General features: G+C 50.2%; 1 protein-coding gene across 5 annotated transcripts in view; it reads left to right on the top strand.

Moving 5' to 3' along the window:
- Nucleotides 1–25,951, top strand: part of PLEKHA7 (pleckstrin homology domain containing A7) — a 202,958-nt gene that overhangs the window by 140,194 nt on the left and 36,813 nt on the right. For 4 of the 5 annotated variants that reach the window (XM_045825402.1, XM_045825401.1, XM_045825403.1 and 1 more), the window contains 4 exons: nucleotides 3,019–3,179; nucleotides 17,309–17,764; nucleotides 23,507–24,029; nucleotides 24,567–24,653. In XM_045825402.1, coding sequence (XP_045681358.1) covers nucleotides 3,019–3,179; nucleotides 17,309–17,764; nucleotides 23,507–24,029; nucleotides 24,567–24,653 — 1,227 coding nt within the window. The remainder of the gene's footprint in view (nucleotides 1–3,018; nucleotides 3,180–17,308; nucleotides 17,765–23,506; nucleotides 24,030–24,566; nucleotides 24,654–25,951) is intronic. The other variant, XM_045825405.1, reaches the window with a different exon arrangement.

Raw genomic sequence — 25,951 nt, 5'->3', positions numbered from 1 at the left:
TTTTAGAGAGAGGGGAAGGTGGGGAGAAAGAGAGGGAAAGAAACATCAATGTGTGGTTGCCTCTCACGTGGCCCCCACTGGGGACCTGGCCTACAACCCAGGCATGTGCTCTCTTACTTGGAATCAAACCAACCTTCGCAGCCCAAGCTCAATCCACTGAGCTGCACCAGCCAGGGCTGGCATCTGGAACTCTTGATGGCAGTTACAGTTGTAGTTGCTTGTCTGTGGTCTTTCTCTTCTGTGTGGCTGTAAACTGTCTTGGCCTTATTTAAGGCTGCTTCTTCAACTTCTAGTATAGCTGAATAAATGATAAATTACTGTTGAATGACTAAGTTAGAGAATGAACCAGTCACTTAAGCATGGGCTCTGGCCTCTCGAGTGCTCCTGTGTTTCCCCAGCTAGGTCTGTCTGTGCTGCAGGCTGACGTTGGGGGCTCGAGGTGGGAGCGTTCCGCTCGCTTCACTAGTGTTTTTCTGTCGAGACCTGAGTCATTAGAGCCGGAGGAGCAGTCATATCCTCGGGGCATTATGTCTGTCCCATCGAATCTTCTTTGCTGTCCTCCTCATTTCCTTCAGCCTGCTCTCTCTTCAGTCATGCACAGCTGCCTAGCAGGATTGTATTCTTTGGGAAGCAGAGAGCAGAGGGGAAGGGAGCATCTTCCAGATGTGACTTCGTGTCATCTTGGCTGTGGCCTCTACCTCCGGCTCAGGGCACGTTGGACTTGGGTCACGTGGTCAGATGGAAAGGGAACTCCCTGCACATCTTGGCTTCTCAGTTGCTGCATCTCATATGCCCAAGCACAGACAGAATGTAGCTGGGAACCTGCTCTTCAGAGTCAAGGGCAGTTTGATTGGTGAGTGAGGTCACGTCTGTGATCATATGTAACTCCTTTGCGATGATGCGGATCTAACTCCCGCGGCCCATTTGCAGACAGACAAACAAACTGTCCATGTTTGCAGAATGTCGCATGTTGATTTCCCGGGCAGGGCTGGCTCCAGGAACTCTTGTATAGTGGGGACCTGCTCGCTCATGTCCTTCAGGGTTCCCTTTGTTTGTGGGGGCCTTGTGTCTGGTGGGGCGAGGGCCTGGCCAGAAAGTCTGGGAGAGGGTGTCAGAGGTCTCGTGGGGCCATTGTCCAGGGGAACTTTTCCAAGAATTTCTATTGATTCACAGTAAGATGCGCACAAGTTTCTTATTCTGTTCCTACTGCCACGTCTCCACCTTGCTAAAATAGGAGGGACCCTTCCTGGGGCAGGGGATGTCCCCTTCGATGTGCAAAAAGGGCAGCCAGGTTTGCTTCCGTCACTGTGGCGGCCCTTCTCTGTAGGTCAAGTTTGCCTGCACTCCCTTGGCGCCCAGATGGAAGCACCCAGATATGTGACTGTCAGAAACAGGCGCATCCTCACTGCGCATTTTGGACTAGATGTTAGTATGGGGGAAGTAGATGCCGAGAGAGTTCATCTGAGAGGTTTCATTTTTGACTATTAGTGATTCCAGAAGCATGTCATTTTCCAGCTTCTAATTGGTTCTTTCATTTTGTATTCTCTGACCGGTCCTTGCCCAGGGCCTGCCTTTCATTCTGGATCTAGATGATCCAACCAGGGGTGTGTATATAATCATACTCCTTTCTTTATAGGATCTGGGAGCATTGTACAGAGTCAGACAGACCTGGGTGTAAATCCTGGCTCCAGCTCTTTATTCATTCAACAAATGTTTACTTGGCAGCCACTATATGCGGGCATTGTTCCTGGGGATACAGTAATGAACAAAACAGACAAAATCCCTGCCGTCATGGCACTTACATTCTAAAGTATATAATGGCAGATAATGCGAAGTGCTGTGAACAATCTGTTACTGGATGTGGAAATATGGGAAAATTACTTAACATCTCAGGTCTTCATTTGCCACATCTGTAAAACAGAGTTTCTGTCCCTACATCTGAAAGCCATTGGAGTTAAAATGAGATTAAACTCATGAAAGTACCCTAGAGACACATGGTAGTCATTCAGTAACCCTCCTGCCACCTTCCTCACCCCACTTTTTAGCACCATCTTCCTATGTAGATTTGGTAAGGCTCTCCTTGCAAATTTATTTTATTTATTTACTTTTTAAAAGATTTTACTTATTTTTTAGAAAGAGGGGGAGGGGGAGAGAAATAGAGGGAGAAAAACATCAATTTGTGGCTGCCCCTCAAGTGCTCCCTACTGGGGACTTGGCCCACAACCCAGGCATGGGCGCTGACTGGGAATTGAACCGGTGACCCTTTGCTTCACAGTCCAGTGCTCAATCCACTGAGCCACACCAGCCAGGGCTCTCCTTGCAAATTTGAAAGACAGGCCCCTGCTTATAGAACACAAGGAAAAACACTGGTTTTGCTTCTTGTTTAGAAGCCATCCCAGGGGCTTTTCAGTGGACTTCCTAGTGCCTCTCCACAGGCTCTTTGCAAGGATACATGTGGAAGCACCTTGAGGCTTCCCAGCACATGGTAGGTGTGCAAGGATTTTCAGGCAGACATTAGCTCTGTCAGACTTGGCAGTGTCTCTTTGGAGAGACAGGACAGCGGCTTCTTTGATGCGCACTCAGCACATTTTGGTGCGAACCTTGAAGCACAGTGAGTATCCGCACCATGCTGCCTGCTGCTGTCGCAGCTGATTTTTGACTCATTTCCAGTAATTGTGTGCTGTAGAGGAACCAAAACAGGGATTCCCCAGAGTCTGCTTGGTGGGTTTATTTAAAGTCTCTTTCTCACAAAAGTCTGGGGTGCGTGCCCCCTCCCTCTGCGTGAGTAAGATAAGTCAGAAACAGGTAAACACCTGCAGGGCTTCCCTGTGGGCCTGCCTGTGCTGAGGAAAGGGAATCTGGCTGTGGCATTTTCCAGCTGCGGGCCCAGGCTGGGTGGTGCTTGGGCTTCTAGTCTGGAAGAGGGGAGAACACGGCCGGAGTGTCTCCTTGTTTTCTCCCCTGGAAGTGAAATGCATGCTAACCTCTCCACCCTGGGGTTCTGTCTCCATCTCACAGGCTGTGCATGCGGGGATGCGAGCGCTCATCTATAACAGCTCCACCGAGCAGTCGGGCATGAGGACCTACTACTTCAGTGCTGACACCCTGGAGGACATGAACGCTTGGATCAGGGCCATGAACCAGGCTGCACAGGTGCTGTCTCGGTCGTCACTAAAGAGGTCAGTCCCGGTGGAGGGTCCCTGCCAGGGTGCTCCCTACACTAGGTTGGGGACCCAAACGAGAACTCTCGAGTGCCCCACATTTCACCCTTCGTGCACTTGTGTGAAGCACTGCCCTCTCCTTGAAGTCTGAGTTAACGATGAATTCTTCCGGGAGGTAAATGCAGCACATACTATCTGTCCCAGCTGGAAGGTCCCCTGCAAAGTCATCCAGTCCACTCCCGTGATTAAAAAGGGAAACACAGAGGCCTGGGAGGGCGACTTGACTGCCTGGGATGCACAGCCTTGGAACTTGGTGTCTGTTTCTTCTTTCCTTTTCTTATGTGTGATGGAAGGGACAACCTTGGGGCACCAGTTGCGGGAGGAGAAAGAGGGCAAGAAACAGCTTGCAAATTGAAAGTGTGCCACAGACCACCCACTCTGCTGCCGGCAGCTGACCGGGGGCCATCTCCCAGCTGCCCCTTCCCTCCGATGGGCAGACCAAGAGTACAGTCAGGAATCCTGAAATTCCCGAGTCTGTTGGCTGCAGTGGAGTCCCTGAGAGAAAAGGAAAGGACTGGAGTCAGGGGCTCGGAGAGGGCTGGGTGGCCCTGGAGAAGTCGGGGGGTGCCCTTAGCCAGTCCTCGTCTGGCACGGGCTCCCTTCTCCACTCTCCAGACACCCTGCTCTGTTCTGAGGCCTCTTCAACAATGGTCTTCTTTTTGGGGGGGGGTCTCAAAGCAAAAGGGACTACAAAGGGATTTCACAGGGTGTGTTTTGGCATGGCAACCTGTTCCAGTTCATGTGTATGTGATTTTTGGTATTAGTGGCATTTTCTAGCTTCGTGCTTTCTCTCTTTAGGTGAACAGACCTTTGGTGTAGAGGCTGGCCTCCTTCAAGAGGCCAGGTTGGGGTCAGGCCCTACCTTGGAGCTTCCGCAGTGCCACAGTCGAGCATTTGTCATGCTGTGGTGTTGGTGTTTTTCCCCTTCTACTTTTCGGTATCCTAGGCTTCAGGCAGAGATTGACTTGGTGTCTCCTGCATGACTGACACATGGTAGCTCACAAGTATCTGTCAAATGAGTGACAGACTGAGAGAATGAATGAATATGTTGGACAGGACCAGAGACTGCCCTGGAAGTTTCCACACGGCTTGGAGTCAGTAATTCTTAACTACAGTCAGGTTTGACTGTACCTCCTTCTAGTGCTGTCACCCAGCCTGAGTTTTTCTGTTGTGTCCATGCTAATAATAGGAAGCTCTGCCATTAGCCTGCAGGCACTCTGTTCATAGTGCCGCTGGCATTTCCCTGGTCATCCCAGGAGAAGGGGTGACACGTCTTACTCCTGGTGCATGTGCTGGTCCCTAACACTCACTGTGTCCTACTTTTTGCTTTATATATGTTGGTTAAATATATATATATATATATATATATATTTAACTAAACAATAAATGAAGCCCTCTTATTATTTAAAAAATGCAAAAACGTAGAGCCAAAGATATCCTTAATCTTCCCATGGTCGTCTCTGTTACCACATTAATGAGTATCCTATTGTACTAAACTACTCTTTATTTATATATACCTGTATATATGTACTTATAGATATATATATATAGGTTTCTTTTGAGCTTTCTTTAAAGTATGTATGATCACATCTTTTTTTATTGTTCTTCAATTACAGTTGCCCTCATTTTTCCCCTATTACTGTCCACTGACCTGCCCACCCCCATGCATAATGACATCTTGATAGTCAGTCTATATCTGTATGTGGATTGACTTTAGTTTTGACTGTTATATGGTATGTCATGGAACCATAATGTATTTAAGCACATGTTAAACTTGGGATAGTTTTTCTCTCATCTTTTACTGTTATAAATAGTCCTGTAATGAAAAACTTTCTATAAGCCTCTGCATGTGTGAGTCTTTCAGATTGTTGGGTCAAAATACAGTGTATTTAATTTTTTACCTTTTCAATTACTTTTAGTAGTTTTTTAACTCTTTTTTTTAAGGATTTTATTTATTTACTTTTAGAGAGGGAAGGGAGGGAGAAAGAGAGAGAGAGAGAAACATCAATGTGCGGTTGCTGGGGGTCATGCCCTGCAACCCAAGCATGTACCCTGACTGGGAATCAAACCTGCGACTCTTCGGTTCACAGCCCACTCTCAATCCACTGAACTATGCCAGCCAGGGCATTTAGTAGTTTTTTTAATTGAATTTTCCATTACCATTTGTCCCCATTATACTCTCTTCCACCTCCACCCTCCCCTCCCCTGCAATACAGTATGTTTTGAATTCTGATCAATATCACCAAATTGCCATTTAAAGAAAGCTGTTACGTTTCACTAATGAGAGTGCTTATTTCCTTGTGTCTTTGCCAATATTTGACATTAACAGTTTTTAACGACTTTGCTGAGCTGCTGCATAGAGAAATAGTATCTGATTATGTTCATGTGAGTTTCCATGACTTGGGGGATCTTTTCTTCTTTATTGGCCACTTGTGTTTCCTCTTCAGTGAACTGCCTGTGCCTGTCCTCTGTCCCTTTTCCCACTGAGTTGTTTGCTGCCATCTTTGTGTGTCCTTCCCTGCACGCTCTGAGGTCCGCCTCCCCGAGAAGGCAGCTGGCTCTCTCTAATCTTGTGGTTAATGGGATCTGTTTCTCCTGTCATTTGAAAATCAGGATGCTGTTTGCCAGTCTCCAATATTCTGGCATTTTCCTTGTTCTCTTGGATTCCTCATAGGTCACCCAAGGGGTTTCCTGAGCCCATCTCCAGGTTCCCTCAGGGCCCTGGGGTACTGATGGGGCGGGGTGTTGGGGGGCCTGGAGCTCAGCCACAGGAGCCTGGGCCTCTCTCGCCTTCCTCCCCATCCCGGACTCTCAGTCTTTCTTCTCCGACATTGTTCTTTTCATGCACAGATCGTTTTCCCTCATGAAGACATGGGACTGAATTCAGAAGTCGAAGGATTCAGCTTTTAAGCTGTGTCGTCCTCTCCATCCAGGGATACCTACGTCCCATATTGTTAAGGGCTCCCCTCCTTCATTTTAAGTCTTCAAAAAACAGAAAGTTTTTGTTTTGCTTTGCTTTAAGTGCAAAGGTTAGCACGTTCTGGATTTCACCCTTCTCACCTTCATTCACGCGGGCCCGTCGCACTGTGGGTCTGCACTCCATCGAGTGCTCCACCTTCATTTCTGGTGAACGTCCTTTCATGGCACGAACGCTGGGAGCACTCTGTGTCATCCCTCCAGCTTCTTCAGACCAGCAGTGGAACATGGGTTCATTCTTGTGTCTCAGCTTTGGTCAGTTCATCGTGGCCAACGAGGGCACTGGGTCAAAGATGGCTTGAGAATGAGACTGAGCTTCCCGGGAAAAGGCACTGTGGCTGGTCAGCAATGACCGCCTCGAGCCGTCCAGGGTGGATTTGCGTGTTTGACGTCAGGGTGCACAGGGTGGGCAAAAGTGGGTTACGGTTGTGAGTAAGTGAAGCACGGCTTATTCTGGTATTATTATTTATTCATTACTGTATTCTTTTCCATACAGACAACTGTGAACCTGTTTCTGCCCCACCCTGCCCCTTGCTTTTTCCTGTCTGGGGTTTTAACAGTTAACTCTCAGGTGTTGGTGGTGGGAGCGTTCTGTTTCTCTTCTTTAGTCCGCCTTCCCTTTCAGGGTCTCAAGTCCTAGATTTTGTATTGTCCCTAGACTTTCTCTGAACTTTTAAAATTTGCTCTTACTATGCTCTTAATAAGCTCTTAAGATACCATAATCATGTTTTCCCAAGGTTCCTTCCTTTAAAAAAAAACAATTTGTTCTACCTTCTGGGTCAGAATAAAGGCGGATTGGCACTTCCTCTTAGCTTTCTGAGAGATGGAATCGTCAGCCATGCAAATCCAGACTTAGGAAATGTTCTGTTTTTTTTTTTTTTGTTTTGTTTTGTTTTTCTTTTTCAGAATAAGATGTTCACACATTTGGTTAATTAGAATGATTCGTCAGGCAGAGCTAAATTTTGCCTCCCCTCCAGTTTGAGGATCTGCATTAGAAAATTCCGTCTCTGTTAAGTGGGTGGTCCCAGTGACAGTGCTCTGTTCTCTCCCCCTCGCTCCTCACCCAGATGCTCCTGTCCTCATTCACACAGGCAGATGCTGTCTGCATGAATGTGGTGTGTCAGGACTCCTGGTTCCAGTTACAGAAAATGCAGACAAATTTACCTTAAGGGGGAGTGTATTGGCTCGTGTCACTGCGAAGTTCAGGATAGACCCAGCTGGGGTGAGGGCTCAGGCAGTATCGTTATAAGTCGTTCTCTGGGCTCCACCCACCTCTGGGTTGGATTCATTCTTAAACTTCATAGGAGGTCCCTGGCAGATCTAGGATCTGGTGGCAAGGTACTGGTAGCTGCAGTAGCCCCAGACTCGTGTCATCCAGGTTCAAGTCCAGCAGGAACTAGGGTTCTAGGGTTAGTCCCTAGACTAACTAGACTATTAGTTCTAGGGTTCTTGCAAGTATTGAATAAATGAATGGATAAGTGTAGTAGGCACTGTGCATCATGTAATGCTGGCTTTCGTAGGGTTTTGTTTAACAGTATCAGTGGTTTTTCTTCTTCTTCACGCCCTTCCGGTTTCATCATTAATCCTCTGGATCACATTAATGATGAATCTCCTGTGAGCACATTGCACTCCCTCCCTTCCCAGGAGTGCCCATCCCCTAGCAGTGTGAACAGTGGTGGTCCAACCACCCAGACTGCTGCAGCACCACCCCTCCACCTGCTCTTCACTTCCCTCCTCCTCCAGCCCTGTCCTAGAGCCGTAGTCTTGTCCAGAAGCTCTGAGATCCATTATGATTAAATAGGCTAGATCATATTTATTCCCTAAACCATGTGCTGTGGCCAGGGAATACGCATGCTGATTGGCACAGACCTGCGGGGCATGCTTCACCCTGAAGGCCAGACCGTGGGACTGAGAGGGAGGCGGGGTGGATGCGCAGGTGACTCCAGGGCTGTGGGCAAAGGAAGGGAAATGATTTGCTTGATGAGATAAAGGAGGCACAAACAAGCACTGGCCAGGCCAGCCAATTCACCCCTTGCTCCCTACTGTATGGATTTCTTTTATCTTATGTATCTCCTCCCTAAGCTGAGTCCCTGAGGTCAGGTAGACCTGGATTCAAATCCCAGCTCTACTACTTTCTAGCTGTGTCACTTGTGCACACGTTAGGTGTGCTTTTTAAACCTCAGCTTCTCTTAGTTCTAGGGTTCTTGCAAGTATTGAATAAATGAATGGATAAGTGTAGTAGGCACTGTGCATCATGTAATGCTGGCTTTCGTAGGGTTTTGTTTAACAGTATCAGTGGTTTTTCTTCTTCTTCACGCCCTTCCGGTTTCATCATTAATCCTCTGGATCACATTAATGATGAATCTCCTGTGAGCACATTGCACTCCCTCCCTTCCCAGGAGTGCCCATCCCCTAGCAGTGTGAACAGTGGTGGTCCAACCACCCAGACTGCTGCAGCACCACCCCTCCACCTGCTCTTCACTTCCCTCCTCCTCCAGCCCTGTCCTGCAACCCAGCACAGAGCTGAGCACCCTCAGTGCACCTCCTCCCTTTGCCCTCTTGCTTCCTTTGCAGGCCTCAGGTCCCTTGATAGGCATCGATTCAAGTATTCTTGACACTACCCCCACCCCCAGCTGTAAGGGGCACCAGGCATTACTGCCAGCCACCTCCTTCCGTTCATAACTTTTTCCTATTTCCACATTCTTCCCCATGTCACAGTGTGGACTCTGATTTTTGATTCCCTGCAGCTTCCTTGAAATCTGCCTTCTGAACTGTCCCTGTTGGGCTGCTCTTTCGCTCTTATCTCAGGATGCCTGTCCCCTCTGACAAGCTGGAGCACCAAGCAAGGACGTCAGCTTGCCTTCACAGCTCACAAAACTAACAGGAGACTCAGATAAGAGGGCCTATCTGAAGGCAGCTTATCTGTTTTCTTAGTTTCCCAGCTTCTGTGGTCTCTGGTATAACTATAGTCTTGTCTTAGGACTGAAGGATCTTAGAGTCTAGTTACCTTCGGCGTGAAATCCAAGTTCCTCAGCAGGGTTTTTGAGCAGGGCATGGGTCTGGTCCCGACAGACACCTTTGGTTCATGTCTTGCCTCTCCCCATTCTCTATGCCTCAGCCACACTGAGTCTCTTCAGTTGGGAGCATTTGTTCATGCATTCATCCATTTAGTCTTTTATTTTACAACTATTTATTGAGGGCATTTTTTGTATGTGTGTCAGACTGTTAAAGATGCTGAGAAATATAGCTGTATTCAAGAGAGAGGCAACGTCCCATGTATTCTTGGGTGGAGATGGAGGAGACAGACCATAAACAGGCAGACAAATCAACAAGATGATTTTCCATCATGATCTGCACAGAGATGCAGGGTGATGATGGGGTGGGGAGGGGCTAGAGGGCAGGGAGTCGGTGGTCAGGGGAGGCTTCTCTAGATGGGGAATGTGTGGGTGTATGAGGCCAGTCACATCTGCAAAAACTTTTGGGGGAGAGTGTCCCTTTGGGCAGAAGGAATGGCACTTACAACCTTAGGCAGGAATGAGCTTGGTTTGTTCAAGAACCAGGCACCAGGGAGTATGGCCACATCCAAGAGAGCAAGGGGTAGAGTAGACTGGTGGCATCTGGGGGTGGACAGGGGTCCGAGTCAGGAGACACTAGGATCCCTCTGGGCCTTGCTCAGCTGCTCCCCTCTTCCCCCCCGCCCGCCCCCCCCACCCCGCCCCGGTAGGACAGCTTCAGCTCATCCTTCAGACCTTAGCCTAGATGTATCAAGTTGGCCAAAAAGTCTGTTCAGTTTTTTCCATAAAATAAAAGACACATTTTTCATTTTCACTAATAACTTTATTGATTTGGATATTTTGAGTATGTCAGCTATCTCCCACGTGGTATAATGTTGATTGTTCTCAGTTAATGTCTTGAATTAATCCTCAACTGGTCTACCCGACCATGGAGCATCGCCCAGTGAGAAATCTCCAGCATGAAACCTCACAAACCACTTTTGACACGTTCAATCAGTCACAGCACCTTCTCCACACACTGCACAAGTCTTTTTTTGTGTTTCAGTTGTGTTTTTATCTTTCTTGAAATAATAAAGCATAATGTGCCAGAAATATTGCATATCTTCTTCCATCTTCAATATTAAAATAACTACACAAAAATTCACCAATTTTGCTAAGTTTTTTAAAAATATGCACACTGATATGACCGCTGTCACAATAGAGTCTAACAAAATTGTTTTGAATGAAGTTAAAGACAACTAAGTGCTTACTTGACCCACGTTACAGGGAAAACCAAGCAAACTCTTTGGCCAACCCGATAGTTCTCCTCCTCCTCTGACCCTTCAGTGTGTTTGATGCCCCCATTTGTAGCACTCTGCCACTCCTTACACATAAAACTTTTACGCTAAAGTTACGCTGGCCTGCTTTCTGATTGTCACCCCTCCTGGACGGTAAGCCCTTTGAAAATGACAACAGTGCCTGATACGTGTCCAGTTAGTGAATGGGTGCGTGGATGTTTGGCTAGGTGGGCGGGTGGATAGATGAACAAACAGCTATCAAAACTCTACCTGCAGGATGTTCAAATAAGGACTCGGAGTGTTTCAGAGCAATCTGAGCACCATTGTGTGGGGGAGCCAGTCAGAAATGGCCTCACTATTTCTGACTATCTACAGTCTCTTCAGAGAACTGAATTTGGGCCTTCCAAATTCTGATCACTTTGGGTAAAATGTAGCAGGAATACCTGAGGTTGGAAAGCCCCTTGGACCTGTGGCAGAAGTAATTTATAGATGTGTTTTCTCGCCAGGTGCAGGGCTCTGGGGTAAGATCAGGTGGGGTCTGGGTCCTGCCGTGTCACTGGTTGCGTGACCCAGGGCCTGACGGTTAGGCAGCTCTTTGAGCTGCACTTTCATTACCTGTAATGAAAGAGTCCTGCCGTCTCTCGCCTTGTGGGTTTGTACGAGGATGAGAAGAGGTCACACACACAATGTGCTTGACTCGGAGCTGCTCAGCGCCTGTGTGCGTGGTCAGTGGTGTCTGCTGCCGCCGTCGCCCTGCTCCTTCAGTAGAGATGAGCATTTCTGCTGAGTGAGCTGATACTCAGGTGAATGCCCTCAGCCTCTCTGCACTTCACCTGCTGACCTTGCAGGCTATCTGTAGGGATTAGAGATGGGCTATGTCCAGTCTGTGGTACACAGTAGGATCCAGCATATGGTAATAATAACCAAGCATTGGCCACAAAAAAATGAACGACCCAGGACTGTGACTGCCGTCTAGGGAGGTGGAAAGCACATGGGCTTGGCGTGGGCCAGGACTCCAGACCAGCTCAGGGGGAGTGGGGCCGCTGAGCATGGCTCGCTCAGGGAGGAGGAAGAGGGAGGGGCTCTCTAGGCAGGAATAAACAAAGCAAGGAGAGCTGGCCAGCATCGAAGATCTTTCCTTTCTCCTTTGTCTGGTTCGTCAGTCCTTAAAGCTTCACGGGGGACTTGTCATAGCCACTCTGCTGGGGCGAGAGGCACCTCGGCTTGGCAGTGTGGGGTTTCATCTGTTCTTCAGCCTTGCTCTCCTCTAGGGGAGGACAGGCTGGAGAGCCGGGGAGTGTGTGGTCAGAGCTGCCAGGCCCTCCATTGTTCTTTTAGAGCTGGGCATGAAAGGTAGCCAGGTATCTCTGCCCCTCCCGGGGGGACTGACCTATTTAACTCCGGGGAAAAGAAGAAACCAACTCCTGTCTTCATCTCTCTCCAGCCACTTTCTTCCTCACATGCTAGGAACTAATTTAAGTGAGCAAGCCTGCCTTAGGTCTCCTTAGAGACTTTGAGTCCCTTTCTCGTTAGCCTTTAGTGCAAGTCCATGGACTATGCCCAGTGTGGGTCCTGGCTTTTAAGTTCACCATCCTCTTGAGCTTAAAAGGACTCAGTATCCATCAACACAGGCTGAGCTGGTTTCCCAGGACAGGACTTCTGCCGCCTGACCTGGCTCAGACCAGACTCTCCAAGAACATTGGTGGCCTGGCCCTGGTTCTTGGCCTGCTAGTTTGGTCCTTTAGGTGAGGGGAATGGGCAGGGGGTCCTCCAGTGGGATGGCGGCAGGAGGGCTGCAGCCACCAATGGGACGGAGGTCCAGCCAAGCCCCGCTACAGGTTGTCATCCCTCTGCCCACCATGTCTTTGAATGTGTTCTAACGTGTGTGGGGTGTGCATTTAGCATTAAGACAGAGGGAAATATTATTCCTTCCTTCCTGGTGAGATAAAGTTTTGGGATCAGAATAAAATGAAAATCGGTGCACCATTGCTTAATATGTTACCTTTCAATTTCTTGTAAGAAAACGGATAAGAGATGTATCTCTAGTCTGAGATACATTCTCTTCCCACTTGCAGGGGAAAACAAGAATTTGCTTGAAGCAGACACACAGCATTGCTTTGATGTGCTGAAAATGGTGGGGTGCAAACACTGTAAATGAAGAGCTCAGCCCTGAAGCAGTTAGGGATTGCATTTGACTGCTAGTCATAGCACAACCCAGTTCAGGGTGGCATACTCAAATTGGGTTTCAGTTTTCTCACAACAGGAGTTCAGGCTGGTGTAGTAGCTCTATGGTGCCAATCAGGATCCCAGGCTCTTAGTTTCCACACAGGTTTTAGCAGGTGGCTTTCATTCTCATTTTCGTTGCCTTGCTCTCCAGCAGAGTCTAAATTCCAGGCAGGAGGCAGGGGAGGGTTGGCTAAGCCAGCTAGTGTACTCCTATTAAAGACTTCATGATGTCTGCGCACATCTTATTGGCCAGATCTATGTTACATGATCGCCCTCAGTCCAAGGGAGGTTGGGAAATGTCCGTTTTTTGCCAGGCATATTGCTGCTTTGAAAAAATTGGGACAAGGAAGGAGGAGGGGATAGATGTTGGGAGTCAACGCGTTTGTGTTTGAAGGCGCACTATGTGCCAGGCGCGTGCTGTGCTTCTTCTGTGTGCTGTCTCCTTAATCCACCCAATAACCCAGGGAGGCGGGAGCTGCTGTCCTCATTGTGCACATGAGGAACCTGGAACCAGAGAGGTTAGGGACTTGTTCAGGGGTGTCCAGCGTTTATTGGGGTGAAGCAGAACTTGCATCCAGGTCTGACTGGCTGTAACTCCGATGCCCTCTGGGTTTGTTGGGCTCTCGAAGTGGCCCAAATGGTCACCGAATGTTGGGAATTCTGTGTTTTGAACAGTAGCTGATTCCAGGTGCTTCCAGGGACAGTCATGACCTGCACATCTGTGCCCTGCATGGCCAGCTTCTCTGAGCAACACAGCCATTGACAGCCAGGGCGTGCTTCTCTCTTGCCCATCAGTGTGCTAAATCGAGCATTGTGAATCTGTTTTGTGACAGATCTTCTGATTTGAGAGTTTGTGTGTTAAATTGTTGGAATGCAGGAAACAGGGAGAAAACCAAAAAACATGTTTGCCTTATAGCCTGTAACTTAGTAAATTCAGTGTTGAAGTCAGATAAGGTAGGAAGGACTACCTTCTCTTTCTCACCTGTAGCTAGAGTCTGAACATTTGGGTGCAAAGACATATTCTGGACGTCTCAGCAGCTACAGGACTAGAAGTTGTTTATAACCCCAAGTCTTAGGGCCCAGAAAGCTGCCAGAATGCAATTCTTTTAACTGCCCTCTAAAGCAATGGTGTCCAGCCTGTGGACCGCATGCGGCCAAAGATGACTATAAATGCAGCTCAACACAAAATCATAAATTTACTTAAAACCCTTTTTTTGCTCATCAGTTTTCATTAGTGTTTGTGTATTTAATGTGTGGCCCAAGACAGCTCTTCTTCTTCCTGTGTAGCCCACAGATGCCAAAAACTTGGACACCCCTGCAAAGGTTTGTTTTGCAGGAAATGCTGGTGTTAATCTGAAGAAAAGGGTTTGTCATTCCCTATCAAATTTATTTTCAGAAGGTACTGGCATATGCAAGGGCGTGTCCCCTCTACGTACACACCCAGTAAGGACTAAGGTGCATAGCCGTAAGTTAGCTCCGAGGTTGGAAAGGCCTGGCACGTGCCATGATTCGGAGTCAGTTGATGAGCACTTTATAAATGTTCCCATGATTAAATTGGGCGTTAGGATCATCTGGCTTTGATGGCGGCAGCGATTTTCTTCACCACTTTCCATGCCCCCCAGTGTCCATCCCAGTGGGGATATGCAGGTGCTCAGCAAATTCTTGGCAGTTGATTAGGAAAGAACGAAGAACCCACATGACATTTGGTTGCGCTGAGACATCGAACCATGGTCCTTGGGTCCTGGTGTTGGGGCCCCCTGGAGAAGGGGCCCTTTTCCCTTCAGTTCTAATGTCATGCATGTGGGTGGCACACTTGGTTCACAATCTAGCTTCTGTGACAAAGTGCTGTTTGTCTTTGGGATGTGAATAACCAGGAGGCGCAGTTCCTTAGGCCTCACATGTGGAGTAACCAGGTGACACAGCTTCTTGGCAGGGTGTGACCCAGAGGGCAGCCAGAGCTTTAATCTTCTAGGCGGCGGCCTTAACACGTCCTCCGAGGGTGGTTTCCCAAATGTGAGAAAGAATAAGGAAGGCAAAGGCCAGCTTAGGCAACTTGAAGGCTGCTGGTTGGGGTTACATGACATGGTTATGGAGGACTGAAGGAAGAAAGGAAGGATGGTTAAAACCTACAGTGCATGAGCCCTGGCTGGCGTAGCTCAGTGGATTGAGCATGGGCTGCGAACCAAAGCATCGCAGGTTCGATTCCCAGTCAGGGCACATGCCTGGGTTGCAGGCCACGGCCCCCAGCAACCGCACATTGATGTTTCTCTCTCTCTCTCTCTCTCTCTCTCTCTCTTTCTCCCTCCCTTCCCTTTCTAAAAATAAATAAATAAAATCTTTTAAAAAATTAAAAGTAAAAAAATTAAACCCCCCCCAAAAAAATAAAAACAAAAAAACCCCTACAGTGCATGCATTGTGGAACAGAGCTGTCCCTTTATAAACTTAGAGTGAGAATAGCTTTTCTCAAAGTGTAGAACCCTGAATATTTCCTATATGTTCCTACTGCTGGAGGTTATAGACCCACTGAACATCAGGAATGGCAGGGCCCACAGAGATTACCATCTAAATATGTTGTTATAAAATGATTTGTAATAGATTTTTTTTTTTACTATAAGTAACAAAGACCAAACTCAAACCAGCTTAAATGAGAAAGGATTTATTGGTTCACAACCAAAAAGTCTGAGGATGTGTCTAGTTTAGGTATGGCTACATCTAGGAGCTCAGGCCAGTGTTTAGGATTCGGTTCCTCTCTGTCTGCTTTCCTTGGTGTTAGTTTTATTTTTGAATAGCTGCTCTCAATGTAGTGTAGCAGCTCAAGACCAGCTCCAACCAGTGTCCCAGGACTAACTCTGATTGGCTTGGATTAGATCATGTGTCAGCCCCTCAACCAATCACTGAGACTTTGAGGAGAGTCAGCAGCACCCAAACCACATGGACTGAGAGTGGGGGAGGGTGATCCCCACACAAAAATGGAAATGTTTATACCAGAAGGCATAGGAGGTGGGGGCAAAGATGTCCCCTAGTGATGGATAAAAGGAGGTCCAAAGTTTGTTATTGCTGTTGTTTCTCACAAAGCTTTGGGTTTTTATGGAAGGGTCATGAGCACATGAACAGTGAGATGAGTGATTGCTTTTCTGTTTTCTATGTCCAAGCTAAGGCCAGCAGTCAGGCCTGGACATAGTAAAAAGCAGACTGCATGTTAGGGGTTGCATTTTCACTTTCTAGTAACATTTTTACTTAGTTTTGGCTCCCAGACTGGACTAGTTCTACCCTGGTGGCTGAGGTTCTAAGGTTGTTGCAAGGACACCTGGGGTCTGGCCACCTAGATATAAATGCAGCGGCATTTCCATCGCATGCTTTCATGTTGGAATGGAGAACTCTCTGGCTTGGTCTTTTGAGGTGTGATGGATCTCAAGACCAGGACCTTTCTGCCCAGGAGTGCAAGTAGACTGGCAGCCCCATCCAAGGATCCCTGGTAATTTGTCTGGTCCTTCTGGGTTGAAGTATATTCCATTCATCTGCCTCCCCAGTTTAAACTCTGCAAAGCTTGTGGAGCCACTGTTATGTCCCTGGTACCAGGAAGTGGGGATGCAGACGTACCTAGTACCCAGCTCTAAGGAGGTGGAGAAAGGCAGCTTACAGTGGGAGACGGGCCATGAAAGAGGACTGCTTCTCTGTGCCCCAGAAGCCCTTCGCACGCTGACCTACCACCCCTGCCACCCCCTCTCCTTTACAGTTTCTGGGTTGGCAGGTATGTAGGCCGTGGGCATGCATATGGACAGGCAGTAGAGAGCAGTGGCTAAAACACACAGGCTCTGTGGTCTGCCTGGGATTGAGCCGGCTCCACTCTTTCCTAGATCTGTGATCTTGGGCAAATCATTTATTTTCTCTGGGCTTGCAGAGAATTGTTGTTAGGTCATTGTTTTTGTGGGTTCTTGTTTGAACAGTTTCCTGATGAGATAAGTGATCATATAAAGAGGTTGCTGTGCCTGTTCTCTACTCACTGTCTTGGAGGAACCTTAATGATGCTGCCATTGTACTTGGGGCTGTGTTAGCAGCCAGTGGGAGAGACCCTGGGCTCAGGAGCCTTCTATCCAGGCTGGACTGCCCCAGACAGATGGAGAGAGAGCAACAGGGAAAGGCATGAGAGTATCACGTGCATCACTTATTCATTCAGTAGTATTTACAGAGCACCTATTCCACACCAGTCTTTGTGCATATGTTCTGGGCATATGATGCTGGGCAAGATGGTGCCTCTTACCTGATGGAATTCGTAGTCTGCTTGGGCTCTAGAGGAATAAATATGCAATTGTGATCCAGTGCAATTAGTGTGACAGTGGAGTTAGTTAAGGTTCCAATCTATACTGGGCATATGTGGCTGGGGTGGCTTCCTGGAGGAGGTGACATTTTAGTCAGATCCCAAAGGAGTAGAAGATTAAGTGGGTAGAGTGAGGGACTGGACATGAAAGATGGTCCAGGCAGAGGGAACATGCAAAGGCCTGAAGGGAGTTTAAGTGTAAAGTGTGTTCTTTGGGGGGTCTTGGCTGCCAGTTCTACTGCCTGGAATGGACTGAATATACTGCTGTCATTGCAGGGACATAGAGAAGCTGGAGCGGCAGGCAGTCCCCCAGACCAACCATGCAGAGCCCTGTCGTGAGTGTGGCCGCATAGGACCCGGACATTCAAGGGATTGTCCTCATCGCCGCCACGAGGACTCCTTTGGCTTCGAGGGGCGGGGGCAAGAGGAAGAACGGTACCGGTCCCACCCAGTGGAGGGCAAGAGGGACAGGAGCAAGTCCAGGTCCCCGTACTCGCCAGTCGAGGAGGATGCCTTGTATGTGGATTTACCTGGTGGCTCGAGAGGCCAGCAGGCACAACCCCAGCGGGCAGAGAAGAACGGCATCGCATATGGCCCAGGAGAGCAGAACGGGACTGGCACATACCAGAGGGCCTTTCCTCCCAGGACCAGCCATGAGAAGCACAGCCAGAGGAAGAGCAGCCTGGCCCAGGTGGAGCACTGGGCAAAGTCCCAGAAGGGGGATGGCAGGAGGTCAGTAATAGACTCAAGATCGCTGCTACCAATGAGCATCTTAACAAAACAATAGCAGCTGTCATTTCACCAGCCCAGGCTGGGTAATACTGGCCTTCACCTCTCTGCCTCCATTATCTCCAAAAACCCCTGTAACAGTCCTGCAAGGAGAGAGGGATAGTTCCAACTTGTAGAGAAACTGAGGCTGGGAGAAGGGAAGGAACCTGCCCGGGGCGCACGGATAAGTGGCCAAGCCAGAGGTCAGACCCGGGTCCGGGAGCCTCCCAAGCCCACACGAGACAACATGAGGAGGCTTCTTTGTTCCCCAGGGAGCACGCTTTGCGATCGTAGCTCCTCTTCTCCATTTACACGGCTCCTTCTCTGCATCCGGGGGGGATACTGGTGGAAACTAGGGAAGTACAGGCCCATTTTTGAGTCCAGGCACACAGAGTAGTGCTTAGGTGCTGCTGACATTAGGCTTTATCGTGACCACCCCTTCAAGTCATTGTTAGTTATGTAGAGAGCACGTATTCTTGCAGTTTGCAAAGCACTGTCTGTATTTTATTATAATTTTAGGTGAATCAGGACACTTATGAACATGAAGAATTCAGGGCCATCCAGCTGCCACTGTCCCCAGAAGCCACTGTTCTGTCTTCACTGTGAAGACAGCACACCCCCCTCAGCATCGTCAGGCTTGTAAAACTAACCGCTGACTGCAGAGGTGATAGCAAAGGCCACGGGCGTTCAGAAGGCTCCCCACGGGCTGGAAGGGCCACAGAGGAAGTGCCGGCACTCAGACCTAGTCTGCCACAGGCCTGATAAACTGTGCTCAAGGGCCACACTTCATTCTCCCTGCTCGTGCTGGGAGCTCCAGACTTTCTCCCTGTGGGCTCTGGAGGCAGGAGCACCCCTGGGGGAATAGCCTGGGCCTGTTTTCCAGTGTGTGGGCACAGTGTGTACACGTGGTCGTGTAACCTCTGTAATCTGGTCCAGCTGGGCAGCTGGGTGGGTAGATGGTGGAGAAATCACAGTGGAACTCCATGAGCAATCGGTGGGCATCGCTGAGGGACAGGCCAGGGGAAGGAAGGCCTTGCATGTTGTAGCTAAGATGACTTCCCATTCTCACGTGGGACTGGCCAGGTGTCACGTCTGTTTGTTCACCTTTGTGTCTTAGTGAAAACGGAAGCTAGTGCTCAAGGATGCAGTGGGGGTGGGGGGGGTGGAGTTTGGAGGAAGCTGCTATTCTTGGTGCTGAACTAGGTAGTTTTAGGTGACCTTACTGCTGCATGAGGTTGGAAAGCTGGGGTTGTATGATGCAGGTGCCCGTATTCCAATGTAAGGAATTTGGACTTTATTTGAAAAAGCAACAGGGGGAACCACAGGAAGGTTTTCAGCAGGTAAGTGATGTAGTGTGATTACGCCTAGGGAGGGGGCTATTGTAGGAGTGGAACAGTGACAATGGAAACAGAAAAAAATAGATTCGAAGTCTTACAAGCAAAGCTTGTCAATGAATTGGATGTGCTGGATTAGAGAAAGGGAGGAGCAAGGAGGATCCCTAGGATTTTTGACTTGAACAAGTGGGTAGTTCAGATATGAGGAAGGCTTAGAAACAAGTCTGGGGGGAAATCAGGCCTTCCTTGTGGACATAAAAGCTTGAGAAACCTATTAGCTACCCCAGGGAAGATGTCAGGTAGGCAGTAGGGTAGGGATTGTGATGTTGAGGTTCAAGGGCTGGTTGGACATGCTAATCAGGGGCAGTCAGCAGGTAAGTGGCACCCCAGCACTTAGAAGTTAGGGGCAGAAGAGGGGTCCTGCAGAGAAGACAGCGTGGTCAGAGAGAACACGTGGTGTAAGTCAGCCATTTCCTCTCAGGTGTAAGAACTCTCAGGAACTGAAGTCGGTATGGAGCTGGCTCGGGCAGAGCAAAGCAGGAGAAATCAGAAGTAGGGCAGACAGACAGGCAGGGCAAGGGCTTGACCCTGATGAGCCTGCATTTCCCACTGAAGAGTTTGGATTTAATTGTGAAGGTCTGTGAAAACCATTGATGTGAATGGGAAAGTATCGACATCCACTTGGAGTGGCACTATTTTTTAGAATGGTGGTGGCCGGGAAGAGGCAGGCACAGAAAGGAATTCCAAAAGCTGTGCGACTGCTCATGTCATTAGAAAGGTGTTAGTTGTGAAATGTCTCTACACCACTTTCTGGCAGCTCACAAACCTGTGTTGTTCTGCTGCACACAGTGGTCTGTGTTTCGGGTGGGGGTGCATGGGGGGCACTTCAGGGAGCTGCAGGGGGAAGGCAGTGGGCTGTCCCAGGAGGTGCGATGGGTGTTCCAGCTGTTCTCATCTAAGGGGCGGGGGACCTTAGGTCTGTGAAGGAAAGCAGTTCATTGACCTTGGAGCTTCACTGAGCGCACAGTGAGAGGAATTTCAGTCCAGTGGTAGAAGCACTTCCCAGCGGCTGAAAAGTGAAAGTGAGGACTTGAAGGCAGAGCAGGGCCTGCCCTCTGAGAAGAAAGCTGTCAGTCTCTGAGTAAGCAAAGTGCTCGTCTCTGATCGCTCGCTTGTGTCTCAAAAGGACTGTACCTTGCATTCCCAGAGCTGGGTTATTTTTTTTTCCTTAAAGATATATTTGAAATCTCTTATAGTCAAGTAATAAGTAGATCTGGCTGCTTAATAGGGGAACCTCCTCCATTTGAAAATGTAGAAGGTGGAAATCTGCTTCGTGCGTGATGAAGACTTCGCTGACCTCATTAGATGCAGCACGTTGCACACTGGAGGAGGGTTGTGTTCGAGTCTCATGTTCCGGCTCCAGACCACACAGGGATTGTTTCTGACTGTTCTTTCAGTACTGGCAGATGTGTATTCTATCTCACATCATTAACTCCTTTAGAATGATGCTTTGTGGGGGACAGACCGCTGTGCCCTTAGGATCTTAACACGTTCTAAGAGATTGTTTTGAAATTCTAGTTTCTATTCCTCCCCCCACCCCTGCCCCCGTGTTTAATGCAGAGTTGTAAAATAAACAGGCGGGGTGCAGGTGGGAGAGGGACTCAGACGTCACAGTGAGGGACAGGCAGTGAAAGTCCTGCATGACTGATGTGGAAGTTAGGGTGAGGGATATCTGTGGAATAAGTAATTGGTTATAAAATTTTGTTTTACATTTTGATGTGACTCTTTTGTTGTGGCTGTATCAGAGTGCCCTGTTTGGTTGGGAGCCTTTTGGAATAGGGAGGCCCCAGAGCCACAGAGCAGGGTATGGGGGCGAGACCTTGAGCACTCTGGGGTAAGGCTGGAGCTGGGCAGCCAGGGGACGTGCTGTCTGGAGCAAAGCTGCCCTGGGGGAGGCCAGTGCTCCTCCATTGCACTGGGGTCCTCAGGCTTGCCCCCAAAGGGCTGAGGGCTTGGGGGCACTCGCTGCCCTGAGCTCGACTCTGACCGTGGAACGCCACAGGCAGGTGCCAGTGGGCTGCAGAGCCAGGCTGAGGGGGAGGGGGTTCGGGAACACAGGCAGGACATGTTTTGCATGGCTTGCATTTTGCTTCAGGCAGATTGAACAACTGTTAATAAAGTTGTAAGCTCCCCAGGGGAGCTCCCCACCCCCCCACAACGTGCTACTGAGACGAGGTGCCCTGTGACTCTGGGAAATCAGCAGCAAACCCTGCCACCTAGTGGCAAGGGAACAAACTAGACAGACACACTAGACGAGCCTGGGTTGAAGAGATCCCAATGTTATGTCTTGTAGTCGAAGAGGTAATGATAACAAGGGAGATGAAAGCTGCTGTTTTTAAATGGCAACTATTTCTATCCCCACAACAGTCTATTAAGTGTCTCTTAGTGTCCTCATTTTCTGGTGAGGAAAGTAGGGGCATAAATGACACCCAAAGACGAGCCAGGAAGTGATTAAATGAGATCCGTTTTAAAACGGGACAATTTTAGAACAATGAGGATGTTAGCTACCTGAGGTCTTGTTAAAACACGGGTGGCTGGCCCCGCCCCCAGGGCTTCTGACAAGGCAGGATAGGGCGGGACCTGATAACCTGCACCTCTCACAAGCGCCCAGGTGGTGCTGAGGCTGCCATCCGTGGCCACTCTGAGTAGCACTGGCTCAGAACAAATGCCTCGATCATGATAAGTGCTGCGCAGAAGCTTGTGAGATAAAATTGATAGATAAAGGCAGAGTCAGGATTCCAGCCAGGCCCGTCTGATTCCAACATCTGTTCTCTTCTTACAGCATCATGCTGCCTCTCGGGTTTGACTTTTAAGGCTGAATAAAACTCTGTCCTTTGCCCTTTGCTGATTCTTTCCTTCACAAAACAAGATGGCTGGTTGGCTGTGGTTTTGACCATCGTATCCAACTCTTGTGTGCTGGCACATTTGTTGAAGGGCTGGTTACGTGTCAGGACTTTCTCACACTGTGGACAATACCACTGAATATGAGACGTGGCTCCTGCTCAGCAAGGATTTACAGCTGGCTGGGAGAGAGATGTCTTGCAAATATGAAAGGGTGATGGCAATACAGGACCTCAGAAAAGTTACTGGTTGTCCATGCAGTGACCAAGTCAGGGCAAGAACCCCGGGGGCCGCGGCATTGCAGAAGGCGTCCATGGGAGAGGCATGGTTCACTGTCCTGGAGAATGGGTGAGGTTGGGGTGAGCAAGGTGAGGGGAGCCCACACAGCTAGGGGAGGAAAGAACAATATTATGAGAATAAGGGGGGAGCGGAGCATCTGCTGGTCAAGTGTCTTCTGTGCAGCAGGCACGGAGCCCGCATTCTCTGCCTTGTCTTGTGGACGCTTCAGAACAACCCTGTGAGAAGCGATTCCGTCTTCAAGTTACAGGGAAGGAAGCTGAGCCTCAGGGTGGTGGGGTCACATAGCCAGTGGAGGTGGGAGCTAGGATTCGACCCCAGGTCAGACTGCCTCTGCTTTTTCCACCATGAGAAGTTGCCCAGGGGTGTAGGAAGCGGGGCAGGCCTAGAGGGAGGCTCTGGCTCTCAGGCTATGGGCCACACCTGAGGGAGAGGGCCTCCTTGCCCATGGGACCCCAGACACCTGGCTTTTCCCAGCGCAGCCCTGGCCCCAGTAAGAGGAGCAGTGACAAGACAGCAGGACTGCAAGGCGGGTTGAGGTCAGATGCTGAGAGCTGTGAGGACCAGGCGCAGGGCTTGAGATTTTATTTCATAAGTGGTGGGGAGCCACTGAAGTTTATGGAGCATGGGAGTGATTGGGTCTGAGCACTTGACTGTGTACATTGTGGAAACTAGTGAGGAAGGTCTGTCTCAAAGCTGTCGGCAGTGCGGGGCATCATTAATCAGTACCTGGACTAGAGAATAGAGAAAGAAAGGAACTGGTATCAGCCACTTCCATGAGGAACTTCTAGAACTTGGCAGTAGGATACCCGGCAGAGGGTAAGTCTTGGTGAGCTGGAGAGTTGTGAGGTTCTCCCTAAAACAATGCATACCCATCCAAGGAGCTGACTGGGGCCTGGTGGGAGAAGGCAGGGTCCATCCTGCTGCACTTGGAGTGATGGGCGTGGGGCAGCCGAGTTGGCCCAGCAGAGGGGTGACACTCCGAGGCTGACAGGGGAAAATGGTTTTGGAGTTCTCTGCCAAGAGACAGAAGTCCTGGATGTCTGCTTTGATCATCCTTTGGGGCTCCTACAGAGCTCCCTCACCTGCCTGGCTCTGTATGTTATCTTAGTTATGTTTCCAGGAGCCTGATAGACCCTTGCCAGTCATTTTACCTGTCCTTCTTTCTCCTCAGCCTGCCTCTGGACCAGACCCTTCCTCGCCAGGGTCCCAGCCAGTCCCTGTCCTTCCCAGAAAACTACCAGACTCTTCCCAGAAGTACCCGGCACCCCTCAGGGGGCTCCTCGCCTCCTCCCCGCAACCTGCCGAGTGACTACAAGTACGCCCAGGACCGAGCCAGCCACCTGAAGATGTCCAATGAGGAGCGCCGGGCCCACCGGGATGGCACCGTGTGGCAGCTCTACGAGTGGCAGCAACGGCAGCAGTTCCGGCATGGCAGCCCCACGGCGCCCATCGCAGCGGGCTCCCCAGAGTTCGCCGACCAGGGCCGGAGCAGGAGCATGCTGGAGGTGCCCCGCTCTATCTCAGTGCCTCCATCTCCCTCGGACATCCCTCCCCCGGGGCCCCCGAGGGCCTTCCCACCCCGGCGGCCACACACACCAGCAGAGAGGGTCACTGTGAAGCCACCCGACCAGAGGAGGAGTGTGGACATCTCACTGGGGGGTTCTCCCAGGAAGGCGTGGGGCCATGCCACCAAGGTGAGGCTCCGGAGTGCTGCCCAGCTGCTGGGGTCCTGGATGGTGGCGCTGGCAACCTGGGATGGCTCGGACACACATTCGAGCGGTTTGCAGTAATGATGGGTGACACGCACGCAGTACTTCCAGGTGTCAGGGCCGTGCTGGAGGCTCCACTTTAACTCCTACAACAGCCCCAGGAAGCAGGTGCTGTGACAATGCCCACGTCTCAGATGAGACCTCTTGAAGCATTAGGAACTGAGTAACTTCCATGGGGCCACACAAGTGGAATCCTCTTCCCTGCAGCTCGGGAGGCTGGAAAAGCTGTCAGTGTTGAATCAGTTTGATTATTTACTATAACCCAACTTAAATGTTAACTCTTCAAGGGGCTTTCACAGTTTATCATTGCTGCAACCTGATGAAAAAAGTGCACGGTCCATTTCACAGATGAAGAGCGAGGCTCAGGGTGGTGCCGTGGCGTGCGGTGGGCTGCCCTGGCAGTGGGTGGCAGAGGCCCCCTTGCCCGGCCCTCCGTGTGACTTCTCGTTTCCCTGCCCGCAGAGCTCCTCTCACGTGGACCGCCGCTCCATGCCCTCCTTGGGTTACATGACCCACACTGTCAGCGCTCCCAGTTTACACGGAAAATCGGTAAGCAGGGCTTCACCTCCCGCTCCAGGCGAATGGTCTGTACAGCCTGCAAAGGGCTCATCTCATTCGTGTTGCCCCCTGAGCCCGCCACTTCTGGTCTGCAGGGCAGCTGTCAACCCCCATTTTAGAGATGAGAACATTGAGGCTCAGAGGAGCCGAAGGACTTGCTCAGGGTCGCCCAGCCGGCACTGGGTCCTTCCCAGACCCGACGAAGAGCTTGGGGAAGTGGAGGAGAGTGTGGGCTTTTCTTCTCTCTGGCAGCTCTCTCCAGCCACCTGCGTTTCTCCAGTTAGCTCCTCTCCTGCTCTTTGCTCTGATTAGTTAACTGTCTTCAAAGTGTGAGTCTGGGTGAGGGGCACTGTTGGTCGCTGTTTTCTGGAAAAAGTACTTTCTGCAGCCCCTATTCTGGCAGTGCCTTTATGTGTCCTAATGACAGAATTAATGCAGTAATTACTTAACGGTGTCACATCAGTGCTGCCCCGGCACGGGGCGAAGAGTCATTATAGCGTCGTGCTCCTGCAGTGGCTAATTTCCTCGTGATGTGTCTACACACCTGCAGCTGGAGCAGCTCTCGCTGCTCCTGTCCCGGTTACGGCGGCACCAGGCCAAGTTGGCCAGTGTGCGAAATTTTGCCGTCGGCCAGTTACTGCAGCACCAGCTGACCTTTCCCACCTGCCAGGTCAGCGCCGGTGGCCTCTCTCTCGGGGCAGGGGCCACCCTGGGGGCAAGGGCGTGACATATGGCCTGTGTTCCTCGTGCCCATGCTCTGGTCTGTACTTGCTGGCTGGCTCTCTCCCTCGTTCCCTGCCTGTTTGCTTCTGGATGCTGTCGCCAGACGCTGTGGCAGTGGTGGGGCCCACGCCCAGCTCGGGAGGAGGCTGCATGTGGTGGGCGGGACCTGGACTGTGGCTTCTCCGGCTGTGAGTGGTGACTGGCAGGCTGGTGTGTGTGGTCATGTCCGAGGGGCTGTGCTGGCTGTCGTCCTTGTTGCCACCTGGGGCACTCCTGGGATGCCAAAAGGTGTGTGTCGGCCTGGAGGGAGAAGGCAGAGTGCCCTGCTGGTTGACAAAGCAGCCTTGCCTCCCTTTCTGGGAGCCTCACAGTAAGCAGGGAGAGGCCAGGTGGGACCAGAACTAGTCGCACACAGCAGGCAGGGGATTGAGAAGGGGAGGTGACTAGCCCGGGATCCCTCAGTTACATCTGGAACCCAGGTCCCGCCTGGCACAGTATTTTGAACTTTCTAGGACGTGGGGTTGGTCCAGGCAGTTCGCTCACCCCAGCATCTGGAGCAGCTGAAA

The sequence above is a fragment of the Phyllostomus hastatus genome, unplaced genomic scaffold (genome assembly GCF_019186645.2).
Source record: "Phyllostomus hastatus isolate PE091 unplaced genomic scaffold, TTU_PhHast_1.1 phas_scaffold_585, whole genome shotgun sequence".
Lineage (NCBI taxonomy): Eukaryota > Metazoa > Chordata > Mammalia > Chiroptera > Phyllostomidae > Phyllostomus > Phyllostomus hastatus.
This window is presented reverse-complemented; position numbering and strand designations above follow the sequence as displayed.